Raw genomic sequence first — 12,717 nt, forward strand, 5'->3', positions numbered from 1 at the left:
CGGGCACTACTCGGTTAAATCAAGCTACAGCAGACTTCACGTGATACCTTGCCACACGGCACAATATAGAGTTTGCTAAGCAAACGAAATTTCATCAATCAGCGGGGATAGCTCAGCTGGGAGAGCGTCAGACTGAAGTCAACTTCTGTTTCTCAAATCTGAAGGTCATGTGTTCGATCCACATTCACCGCAGCTGATTATCTTTTTCTGTTTTTTTTTTTCCTCACGTATAATGTTTGCATCCGAGATAATTGCGTTTGGATGCGAATTCATTAAATCTTGTCTGATACCACAACTCAAGTCAATTTGACGACAAATGTGAAGAGTTTTTAAGCGTTCTACCTAATTAGTATGTGAGAAGATGGATAAGAATTATTATGATGATATCAATGCTATAGTAATAGACATCGTGAGACTGCATGTATGCTGCAAGATGAATTCATTGAAGTTGACGAATAATTGTCGTCATTTTATGCAATTGCTAATGTGTATTACATAATACACGAGCCCATATATTAGTAGGTATCGATCCCCCTCTCCATCTTTTCTTCCTTAGCAACTTTTTGCATTGGATCACGTTCTCAAGCTACCAGCGGTTTGGGGAAACAGGCCCTTAAACGATGTGGATGCGGAGTAAGTGTGAATCCAGGCATTTCGTATCCATGGATCTGTACCAGTTGACCCAGGCGGTTTCTAGGCCTGCAGGTCCGTAGCGCCGTGGAAAGCTTGCGTCTCGGCGAGGTCACCCTTCACGTGCTCAGGTTCGCATCGCCGCAAGGGTCTCCATGATGGTCCATGATGGACGGCACATACCTAGTGCGTAGGTGATGTTTCTCGGATCAAGTTAGAATAAATCCCACCAATGGGTTCGTCGAACGTAGGGAGAAGACCTCTTTGCCTCCTCAGACTACCTCGAACTACCCGCCCAAACAAATTACTAATAGCGCTATGGGGCCCGTTTAAAAGCGTCTAAATGCACTTCAAACCCAAGACGCGGCTAGGATCAGGAAGGTTGCGAAGCATTGTAGGAGCCGAGACTCAGATGTTGCACATGGGATGTTCTAGGATGGACCAGGATGGGGGTCGAGATAAGTCTTGGGACAGTCGGCGCAAGCCAATCCACCATAGCACGTTGTCGAATTCTCGTCGCTGATTGGTCGCCCCTTGACTTCAGCCAATGTCAGAGCTCGAATTGATCGCGTGCCTCGACTCGACACCTCTCAATGCTTCGTTGACGTTGAAACTTTTCAATATGTCGGACATACATCTCTTCTCGACTCTGACCCCTCCCGGGATCATCTTTCATTATCAAAGTCAATGATTTTTTACGCCTAAGGCTCTTCGCTTTTTCCGTCCTCTTCAACTTCTAAACCATGGATCTATGAACGACAGCGTCTCATCCTCGCAACAATTCTCATAATTATCCCTCGTCACTTTTCGCTTGTGTAACGGTTATTCGATACCGAAGTAATTGTGGCGATTCATGATTTCCCGCTTCAAACTTGGACTTTATTTAAATTTGGACGTTGAGATATTCTTGAGTTGTGGTTACCGAGTCTCTGATTCGACTGGCCTTCGGGAAACTGTGCTTGCGACAGCATTACATCCATTCTCCTTGTCGTGTGACCAAGGGTGAAGTGACCTAACAGATCATTATTCAATATGACACGTCTGAAGATGCCGCCAACTCCGGCCTCCTCTACTGAGATCAAAGGCCAGGATCATTCGCACCAACTATCTACTTTGCAAATGTCCTTTGAACTGCCTCCGTCGGCTATTGGATCAAATGCCAAGCCCCAAGCGCCTGCCGCATCTAAGACATCACCCGTATCGCCATCTACCAAGACTACCTATCCGGTACAGCCAAGCGAGACGGTCAAGTCAAGAAGGCGCTCATCTGCTGCGCAGAAGGAGACGTTTGCGTTGCCTCCTCCGCCAACGAGATCCCGTAGGATCATCCAGATGAAACCTCGCCCCCAAGAAGAACCAGCCGAACAGGCGGCCTTAGACAAGACGGTTACTACGAACACCGGAAAAAGTGCTGGTGGTGCCGGCTCTAAGAAGAAGCAGCCGTCGGCGACTAGCGCTGCGGGTAGAAAGATTGCGAGGAAGACGGCACATAGCTTGATTGAGCGGCGGCGACGATCGAAGATGAATGAAGAATTTGCGGTGCTGAAGGGCTTGATACCCGCCTGCACGGGCGAGATGCACAAGCTCGCTATTCTCCAAGTACGTCTGGAGGATATCTCCGTCGCATATGCATTTTGTACTAATATGTGATCACCCCTTTAGGCTTCGATTGAATATGTGAGATACCTTGAAGACTGTATCTCTAAGTTGAAGGAACAACGCAAGGATCAATCAACAACTCCAGCTCCACCCCACTTCAAACTCCCACCATCCAATGATCAAGATGCATATGACATGGAGGAGGATAAGGAAGACGAGGAGGAGGAGGGCCAAGAAGACGTTGAAATGACGAACTCGGAAGCGCCCTCGCCGGTCTGCGCGCAGACACCTGCTCATTCCAATCAATCATCTATATCGCCAGCGTTGGTGGCGCAAGATGCACGAGGAAGGCAGCATTCCTACTCATCGGTGTCTACAGAATACCGCCACTATAGTTATAGTGGGCCGTCTACTACTTCTCCCGCTTTCGGTCCCCAGGGATATCCACCACATGTCGGGCCTGCGTCCACATCACATTCGACGATTACGAGTCCTGCTTTAAGACCTCAGCAGGAGATAGATCAAGAGGCATCTGCGGCCCTCCTGATGCTCAACGTTGATCGCAGGGGAACGTCGAGTACCGGGCCGGGCAGAGGCATGAGTGTTAGGGATTTGCTCAGCTCGTAAAAACAGCATACAAGCTATTTCCTAGAGTAAATAACTCTGGCCGATAAGGTGCGATATTGGTTGGCATTGGGGGTTCACATCAGTAGGGTTGGTGCGGCTGTATGTGTTTGCATTTGCATTAGTGGAGGTCTGGGTCCGGGTTTATGAACTTATATACATGTCGAGAGCAAGGAAAGGCATGACATGGATGATGAGGAAGGCAGAAAGGGTTACGCTGTGTTTAGATGCTACGGGTTTACATTGTGAAATAGGATTGTCGTGCTCGCTCGAGGGTACTCATGGATATACAAGGGCGTTAGATTTATTACCTATGTTACCTAGGCCGCATTGGTATTTGATGACTAAAAAATGTGGAGACAAGCACTGTCTGGTATCGAGGCATTCTTTAAGATTGGCCCCTGTTGTTACATAGAGGAGTGGCAGTCATGGGAGGATAGAATTGATATCCAGTTCATCTGAAGTCTATGACAAATATTTCAAAGAAGACTAGAACTCCCTAATCATGTAAACGAAACCATCTGTGTATGTAGGTAGGAACGGCGATAATCTAGAGTGGATTAAAATACTGGCGATACAGGTTCCACTCTCAATAAGATGACATTGTTAGGGGAGTCCTACACTTTGCCTCCTTTTAATGCTTCAAGTAGTATGTAATTAGGTAAGCTTGCCATGGCCCCTTTTTTGACGATCATGTGACACCCTTACTTCCACCCACCTCCTTTGTTTTTGTTGTCATAGTATCCCGAATAGCTTTGTAAATACGCTATTTTATGAAAAAATTGACATAGACGCAGTTTTAGATAGATTATGTACTTGTTATAGTCGGAACCGGAATGTAGGACTAGACATTTCTGTGTCGTCGGAGGGAGCCAGTAAATGGACTATTAGGTGAGAATGGAGTAAGTGGTAGGAGTGCATAGGTAAGTCATTTTTTGGTTCTTGAAGGGTTGATGTCTAGAACGTATCGTGCACATGTAATAGCATTGAAGGAACCAAACTCTAGTGGTACTTCAGCAAAAAAAAGGAAGCTTGAGCTACGGGTACGGGTCTAGCTAACCCCTAATATTCCCGTGTAGCAAGTATTGATGAAAATGGTTACGATGCGAGAATATTGGGAAGTTTGTGATAATGCTATGTTTATTCTGAATTTATTTTAAGTCAAGTTTTTGACGATGCGTGGCTGGTTCCCCTCGAGATCATGATGATACCAAAGGAGAGAGAATTAGGGGGTGGGTGAAAAAGAAAAAGAGAAATCAGAAATAGCAAAAAAGCTCAGTGTGAATTCGAATCCCAGCGTCGTTGACCTGAACAGCTTTGCCATCAGCTGCCGCCGGACACCGTGGAGTGGATTCGAACCCAACACCTACGAAAAACTAACTTGAGTTTTTCTAGCTATCATGTTACCAGACTATTACACCAAGTGGCTAATTCTTGGGAACTTTCTAGTGATCAAGCTTGGAAAACAACTTGTTTCATAGGTATTTAAGCCTTCTACTTCACCTGGCAACCAAGCTATGACCTTTCCATGTACAAGGCTGTCAAGTGCAGTCGCACTGGAAAACCCTTGTACCTACGTAGATAGGTACGTATCTATATACAAATATGATGACTCACGTAAAGATATACGATGCTATCATGGCCCATGGACGGATAACGAACTTTTACATACTAACAAATCGACACATAATGAGAGGTAGGCCTTGACTTCCGCCGCTTCACCCATAATCTCCTATACGTTATAGCAAGGCCTTCTGATCGATTTGAACCTTTTAATTATAGTATAGAGGCAGCTCTAATTTAAGGAACTGGAATACAACGACATCCATGTACATCCATACACGGGGTTCACTGGCGGCTCAAACAACACAGGGTCACGCACGTGCCACCAACCCCTATTTCCGGGGTGCTCCAGCGAATACTGAGATGGGGCTCGCCTTTTAGAGCTGTTCAACTCTACAACGATAAATAAATGGCGATCGGACTGGAAAACCCAATAGTTGATTTAAACCTCTTAGAGGGCAGTCTTCTGGTTGAACTTAATTCGATGTTAGAAGATATTATTTCTCCCTCACGTTGCAGGTAACATTTTCCTTCGATACAGACCCCATCACCGGATTCTTTATTATAGAGTGAGTGGAGCTATCTTGGATTTGTAGCAAATTCCTATCCCTTTAGTTGGCATAAGACTACAGCTCCGCCACGATTAGTAACTGTACTTCCATCAACCCCTGAGCTCCACTGGCACCCACAAAATCCTACTTCTAGTTGGTTAGACGTCTCTGAAGATCGCTGTGAGAGCCTCAACGCTTACAGGCTTAAGAGGCCTGCGCTATCGCTGATGTACAGTTACCGGTTTTATGGAGACTGTAGTCTTATGCCAATTAAAGGGATAAGCCTGTATTGTGGAGTCCCTTGATAGACGAGCCCGATGCTTGCTTCTCCAAAGTATCAAATGAACTCTTCGGCTGCTCATCTGGCTTGTCGTTACTAACAATGATGCTCCTACCCGTAACTTGATTTTTGCGGTCAATTTTAAACTCTGGTCGGGTGTGGTCAGACTCCCCTTTAAGACTCATATCTGCCAAGGCCTTGCCGAGTAAAGGCACAAACTTCATGGCCCAGCCAGCCGTGAAGACCACAACGCTCTTGGGCGGACCATCTTTCAGGTGCTTCTGCGGTATGAAATCGAGGACGAACATATTGTCTGCGTCGCGGTAAGTCAGTACGCCGATAGAAAATCCAAATTCTAAAGGGCACGAACCAAAGACGTTGGTCTGCAAGCAACTCGTGGTAGAAGCCGGGACCGTGGAGTCAACGCCGACAACGTGTTCTTTTATGAATTGCTGTACGTCAGAAATGTCGTCGGGATTAACGACATTCGTCAATCTATTGCTGGGATCCTTGATCCGGCGAGTGGCAGCATCAATGGCAATACGCGTGACGTTGGGAGGGCCCCAAGGCAGAGTGGGGAAGCCGTAGAAGAGCTGGGATCTGTCTCCTTTTGGGGGGGCGAATTGATACCACATGCCTGTGGTATGCCGTGTTAGTAGTAATGACGGTTATAGTAAGACAAGAGGATGGGATGCGTACTGGGAAAGATTGTCCCACCCGGTCCAGCTTTGCAATTAAAATAGCTGACCGCCATCTCCCAAATGTCAAGATCGAGGGATATATCGAAGCTTGGCTTTAGTATATCGTTGATGTAGCTACCCGATGCAATAATTATCTTCTTTGCCTCGATTACGGTATAATTTGTTTCGGCGGAGTTCGTGTGGACCTTCCAAGTGCTATTGCCACGCTCAGGCGGACAAATTCTTTTGACTTGCGTATTTTGCCTTGCCTCAGCGCCATAAGCTTTGGCTAGGCTTAGCAAGGTCCGCAAGAGACGTTGGACATTGATGATACCATTGTCGTAAGCATAGAGACCGGTCCATTCAGCGGGCAAGTTCTTGAAGGGGTAGCGAGCCTCGATTTCCTTGGCGGTCCCTGAAACGAGAATCTTAGAATAATGTATTCCTGATAGGCCTTTTTAGGATTCTTACTTACATTCCTTGTACGGCATGCCGTGCTTTTTGAGATTATCAATCGGACCCAACAACGTTCCTGTAGGGTGTGAACCGTCTGATTTGCAGGCTGTCGCTACAATAAAAGAACCACTGACCTTCTGGTGTGTTATTACCATATTCTTTATCTCCAAAGTTGAGGAGGCCGGTCATCCATCGAAGAATTGTTCCTGAGTCCTTCTCGAGATTGTCCCAGAAGCCCATAGCCTTTTCAGCTAGATCGGCCATGACGTCTTCCGTGTACCTATCAGGGACGCCATTAGTTTAGGCAAAGGGCACGAACCCCCTCCCCCCCACTGGGAAAATAAGAACTGGAGGTGTGGCTCACATGGTTCGGAACATACGAGCTAGGTCGTTGGAGCTACCAGCATGGTTAAAGAAGTTGTTTTGCTCGAGGACAATGACTTTAGCCCCTGTCTTGGCTACTTCATATGTGGCTGCAAGCCCGACGGGGCCGCCTCCGACGACAACCACTTCATATACTTTAGAGCTCATGTTAACTCATAGAAAATTATCCATTAGATGATATGGATAAGTTGTAATAGAGAGCCGTTCTATTGAAAAAGGGTTTCATTAGTATATCTATTAGATAGCACGCTGATCGCCGCTTACACCATCATCACCACCACTTACATCATTACACTGCCTGAAAAGATAACGTATACTATAGAGCCGTGGAAGTCGTCAAAACAGTCTCCGCGGGCTCGGCATTGTCGGATAGCGATAATTTCATTTTAGATATAGCTAAAATGCACACCTGTACCGTTCGGGAATGATCAGCTCAGCCTTTAATGTAGAAGTCAGCGCTGAGGTACGCCATGGTCGTACAGGCGGGTGATCGAATACGGAAGCTCGAGAGACGGTCTCCGGGGCTTTGTACTAAGGTAGTTCGTGAGGAACTCTACGAAATTAACGCCTTTCAGAAAAAGGAGCCTGATAATTTGTAATAGACTCACAACAAACTGCATCGAGATATAAACCATAAAGATGGCAAGAGGACAGTCTGAGGCAATGATACTCCATCATGTAAGGTGTGCATATTGGGCGCCGGTATCACAGGCCTTTACATTGCAATGATCCTGGAGAGCCTAACCGTAATCCCACTTACGACATCCTTGAGGCCAACTCCAGAATCGGCGGTCGCGTTTACACCCACAAATTCAGCGAAACGCCGCATGACTACTATGATATCGGCGCCATGCGTTTCCCTGACATTCCCATTATGAAGCGGACTTTCGATTTATTCAAGCTTACCGGCATGCCGTTAATTCCCTACTACCTGAACCGCCCGGAAACTCGTGACCTGTTCAACGATCACTTCTCCGACGAAAGTAGTTCTGACCCCTACCAGGTCAGCATCAAAAACGGCGGCCCCGTTTCTGACGATGTAGTGGATAATGTCAACAATATTTTAGAAGCGGCTTTCGGTCCATACAAGGAAAAGTTAGTAGAGAACTTCAAAGAAGGCTTCGCCGAGCTCATGGAGGTCGACGACTTTAGTACTCGGGAGTTCCTAAAGAGGGGTGGTCCCGACGGGAAGCAACCGAGCTACGACTTTTTCTCCATTCAATGGATGGAAACGATGAACACATCAACTAACCTGTTTGATCAGGCGTTCTCCGAGAGCGTCATGGACTCCCTTGACTTCGATTACCCCGGGACGCCCGATTGGTACTGCATCGATGGCGGCACTACTCTCCTTAGCGATGCCATGCGCAATGGAATTAAGACCGAGATTCAAACAGAAAAGAGAGTAGAGAGTATCTCCATCGATCACGAAGACGGCGACATGTTGACAGTCAAGTGTGCTGACGAGCCCGCTCCGCGCCAGGGCTACAGCACCGTCTTTGCTACTCCGGCCCTAGGCTGCCTAGCCCGCATGGACCTACGCGGGCTCGAACTACACCCATCCCAGAAGGACGCCATACGCAGCTTGCACTACGACGACTCAGTCAAGGTGGCTCTCCAGTTCAGCTATCCTTGGTGGATCGTCGACTGCGGTATCATTGCAGGCGGCGTCGCCTCGACTGATCTGCCTCTGCGGAGTTGCGTCTATCCATCATACAACCTCAAAGATGGCCGCGATAAGCCCGCCGTTCTGCTGGCATCTTATACGTGGGCGCAAGACGCCAACCGCATGGGGTCGCTTGTTGATCGACAGGAGGATGAGCTCGTCGAACTGATCCTGCAAAATCTGGCCAGGTTGCATGCACCGAAAATGACGTACGAACGCATCAAAAGTTTATACACGGGTGTTTACCACGCATACTCGTGGTCCCACGACCCGACGACCGCCGGCGCTTTTGCTCTCTTTGGCCCCGGCCAGTTTAGCAACCTGTACCCTTACCTCTCGCGGCCAACGGCCGATAGTAGGTTCCATATCGTGGGCGAGGCGGCGAGCATGCATCATGCCTGGATTGTTGGAGCCCTTGACAGCGCGTGTGCGGCCGTGCATCGGTTCCTCGTTCGTTTTAACCTGGCCGACGCTATCAATGATTTGGAGAAGAAATGGGGTAAGGTAGAGGAATTAGAAGCCGGAGAACATGGGACGGTGCATTTGCAGGTCATGTTAGGGAAGCTTCGGAAGGAAGACCATCTTAAAGTCTAAGCTTCGGAAATGTAGCGAGGCCCCTTTCTCTCGACTCGGCTATAGAAAACACTAGGTATCTAATACTAAGGCCTTGACTGTCATAACCTGGTGTAATGCCACGGTTCAGAACAGCTCAATTTGCCATTAGTTCCTTGGCTGAATCATGGCGAAATCTTTGCTTCTCGTCCTTCTCGTCCTTCCTTACGCATAGGATGAATGAGTCTTTCGAAGAAACGGGTAAAACATCCGTTGTCGTCCACTGGGATAGGTATATGAAAGCCACATATTGCAACTTGTGCGCAAGTGGTGTCCCCTGGATATCGGATCGACCGTGTCACTGCTGTTGAGGTGGCGGTGTGAAAATTTTGCGTGGACCTGGCCGAGCCCGTTAGGATCTGCTTTCCCGGCTCCCGTTTTCAACGATTTCGCAATCGTAAGAACGTTGCAACGGATATGTATGTTCGATGCGCGACGGGAGAAAACGTGCGAGATATAATTCCCGCAATTTTGATGCCCAAGACATCCCTTACATAGCATAGCTGAGCGAGAAGAAGATATATCGGGTCTGAGACAAGACATAAAAGGCTAAATGGTATAAAATCTCGTGTTTCTTGCGTATGTCAGGTAATCTTGACGAGGTGGGTAGCACTGTAAAGCAGGTGATAAAATTTCCACGCTGGTGCAAGCCCATGCATGGCGTGAATGGTCGGGTCTCATCCGGGTGTCACATCGAGACGTCTGATGGTAAGTGCTTTTTTTCGAAGGATTCTCGAGTAGCATTTGGTGCTGTAAAGCTGACCGAACAACTTGTAAAAAATGAGAAAGGCCAAGACCAGGAGGCCAAATAAGAAAATTCCCTCTCTTTACACTCGTCCTGCATAGGGCCGTATCAAGCTTATATGTCATTTCGTATAAGCTTCGGCATTCCGAATACCGAGCCGGAATGCTACCAATGTCTTAGAGTGCTGACTTAGGTGTAGATGTAGGATTCGAGTTACGAGTTCATTTTGAACTGTAAGAACTGAAGTATTTTTTTTCGTTTTAATTAATTTTTCCCTGCTCGAGATAGATTGATATATGTGCTTAGTCAGTGCCCCTGAAAATCCCCTGACCGTGCCTGGATTATCCTTTTAAGTTTCCGGCACTCTTTGCCGGGAAGCTATTATGCGCTGGGATATAATTGGCCTGACAGTAGGAAGTTCGCTAACTCGCATAAAGTAATGCCGCCGTCTGCAATTACTAGCAGCAAAAGAATGCAGCTACAACCACGTGGGCGAATGGATTTCATTCCTGATCTTTTCTGGTCATTTCTGATTTCTGACATCTATGAATGATGCGGACAAAACAAAGAGGTAGGTAGGCTGAGCTATGTATGTTTGGGTTAAATAACGTGCGTCTTCTTCAGTGGATCATATACTAGTACTTACTTGCCATGTTTGTCTTCCTTTACTTGTTGGCAATTGCCTTAGCTAAAGTGACTACACATAGCAGTACAGCACTTGCCATGTAGGATATGATTAAGTACGAAAACGCGTCATTAGCTTACGGTAGTCTTGACTTATCAGGGGAAGGCAACCCCGCAATATAATAGTCGAGTTACCAAGTTGAGCCAAGTCTGCCAAGTCAAGCTTGTTTGCTTGTTCAATGTTGCTTGTTTCTATTTCCCCATCTTTCAGCCTCTTAGTGCAACCCCCAAACAAATCCCACTACCACAGGTCCCTGGCTCCCCCCATCCTGCTCCATCTTACCCCGAGATACAAACCCCCACATTTCCGTCTCTACTTCATGCACAATGACGTAGATCCTAGAGTTGGAGTCTCGTGGTACTGCAGATACTTCAGATACTTCGTAACCACTGGAGGCCTTACCTCCGCGTCTAATTCCGTCAGGTAGAGATGCACGATTTCCCGATGGTGGTGCTTACTACGAGCTATGTAAAACATCTACCTAGGTTCGATGACTTCCGAATGTTGACTTTTGAAAAAGTCCAGGTGAGTCGATGTCTAGAGCTGTCCGAATGTTTCCGGTTAATTTACAATTCCCAGGCTGCTCGCAGGCGCCGCGCCATGTTCCGGTACCAACGAATTAAGGATTGTGGGGAGATTCGGCGTCGCTGGAATGCAGCGCAACCGAACAATTCCATTCATATGTAACTTCGATGAGATCTAGAGGGGCCCAGATTGATGAGCATGAATGTTAACTTGCATTTACATACCTGGTACCTATGTACATACACACATATTCAGGTACGTATATACCTAAGTACATCTCAGGTACATTAAGCACCTACCTTGGCACAGCAAGGGGGTATTTGAAAATGCTTATAGTAATTATATCCGTTTTCCGAAATTATTTTAAAATAAATATAAGTTAAAAATTATAATATATAAAATAAAATTTTCGTAATAATTATCGTTTTAAATTATAAAATTATTTTATATTTAATTTACCGTTTTAATTTAAAAATTATAATATAATTAAAATGTTTTTATTTTAAAATAATATTTATTTTAAAATAATATTATATATTATTATATTAATAAAATATAAATTATATTTTATATATAATATAATAATAAATATTAATTAAATTTTAAAAATAATATTATTTTTATAATTAATATTTATTTAATTATATAATTTTAATTTATAATTAATATATTTTTATATTTAATATTATATTTATAATAAATATAATATTATTTTAATAATTAAATTTTATTTATTAATATTTTTTTATTTTTATATATAATATTTATTTATAAATAAATTTAATTTTAATAATTTAATTATTTTTTTTAAATATTTTTTTTATTTATATTATATTAATTAAAATATAATATTAATTTTATAATTTAATTTTATAATAAATATAATAATTTTTTTAATATAATATTTATTTTAATATATTATTAATTTTAAAAATAATTAATTTTTAAAAATTATATATAATTTAATATAATATTTATATATAAAAATAATTTTAATTAATAATATATTTAATTAATAAAAAAATTATTATTTAAATAATTATTTTATAATTATAAAATAATATTATAAATAATAAATTTTTTTTATAATAAAAAATATATTAAACATTAATATAATTAATTATATTATTTTATTTAATTTAATTTTTTAAAATATATAAATATTTATATTTAAATATTTTATATAATTATATTTTATTTTATTAATATATATTTTAATAATATTAAATTATAAATTATATAAATTTATTTTATTATTTTTAAAATAAATATTTTTTAAACTTTTTATATATATATATTTATTTTTTTATATTAATTAATTTAAAATTATTATATTTAATTAAATTTAAATTTATTTTAAAATTTTTTTATTTATAATTAAATTTTATAAATTAATTAATAATATTAAATTCGCATTATATAAATTTTATTATTTATTAATTAATTATATAAAATTATTAAATTATAATTTAAAAATTTATTTATTATTATAAAACTTTTAATATATAACTTTTTTATAAATTATAATTTAAATAAAAATTTAAATTAATAATATATAATATATTTATAATTATATTAATATAAAATTTAATTAATAAAATATTTAAAACATATAATAAAACCGTTTTAAAATTATTATAAATATTAAATTTAATATAATATTATATCGATTTATAATAAATAATTAATTAATCCCGGGAAATAATTTTTTTTATTT

At 42.3% G+C, this 12,717-nt stretch overlaps 3 protein-coding genes and 1 non-coding gene across 4 annotated transcripts; 3 read left to right on the forward strand and 1 right to left on the reverse strand.

Moving 5' to 3' along the window:
- The first annotated feature begins 101 nt into the window (after positions 1 to 101).
- On the forward strand, positions 102 to 192 carry F4807DRAFT_t12. The gene has a single exon. It is a non-coding gene; the product is annotated as a tRNA-Phe (tRNA).
- A 1,216-nt stretch (positions 193 to 1,408) lies between these two features.
- On the forward strand, positions 1,409 to 3,412 carry F4807DRAFT_116870 (uncharacterized protein). The gene is made up of 2 exons (XM_047992834.1): positions 1,409 to 2,229; positions 2,293 to 3,412. Exons 1-2 carry the CDS (start codon positions 1,663 to 1,665, stop codon positions 2,854 to 2,856), a joined length of 1,131 nt encoding a protein of 376 aa, XP_047858674.1. The 5' UTR covers positions 1,409 to 1,662; the 3' UTR covers positions 2,857 to 3,412.
- Positions 3,413 to 5,149: 1,737 nt separating this feature from the next.
- Positions 5,150 to 6,973, reverse strand: F4807DRAFT_406927 (uncharacterized protein). The gene is made up of 6 exons (XM_047996327.1): positions 6,748 to 6,973; positions 6,518 to 6,663; positions 6,403 to 6,459; positions 5,947 to 6,342; positions 5,618 to 5,884; positions 5,150 to 5,560 (listed from the first exon to the last, which is right to left on the reverse strand). Exons 1-6 carry the CDS (start codon positions 6,912 to 6,914, stop codon positions 5,238 to 5,240), a joined length of 1,356 nt encoding a protein of 451 aa, XP_047858675.1. The 5' UTR covers positions 6,915 to 6,973; the 3' UTR covers positions 5,150 to 5,237.
- Positions 6,974 to 7,237: 264 nt separating this feature from the next.
- On the forward strand, positions 7,238 to 9,119 carry F4807DRAFT_468108 (FAD/NAD(P)-binding domain-containing protein; the record flags this gene model as incomplete). The annotated part of the gene is made up of 4 exons (XM_048002568.1): positions 7,238 to 7,303; positions 7,370 to 7,420; positions 7,451 to 7,469; positions 7,505 to 9,119. 4 exons carry the CDS (start codon positions 7,238 to 7,240, stop codon positions 9,025 to 9,027), a joined length of 1,659 nt encoding a protein of 552 aa, XP_047858676.1. The 3' UTR covers positions 9,028 to 9,119.
- Positions 9,120 to 12,717: the final 3,598 nt, after the last annotated feature.

The sequence above is a fragment of the Annulohypoxylon truncatum genome, assembly GCF_022578515.1.
Source record: "Annulohypoxylon truncatum strain CBS 140777 unplaced genomic scaffold F4807scaffold_2, whole genome shotgun sequence".
NCBI lineage: Eukaryota > Fungi > Ascomycota > Sordariomycetes > Xylariales > Hypoxylaceae > Annulohypoxylon > Annulohypoxylon truncatum.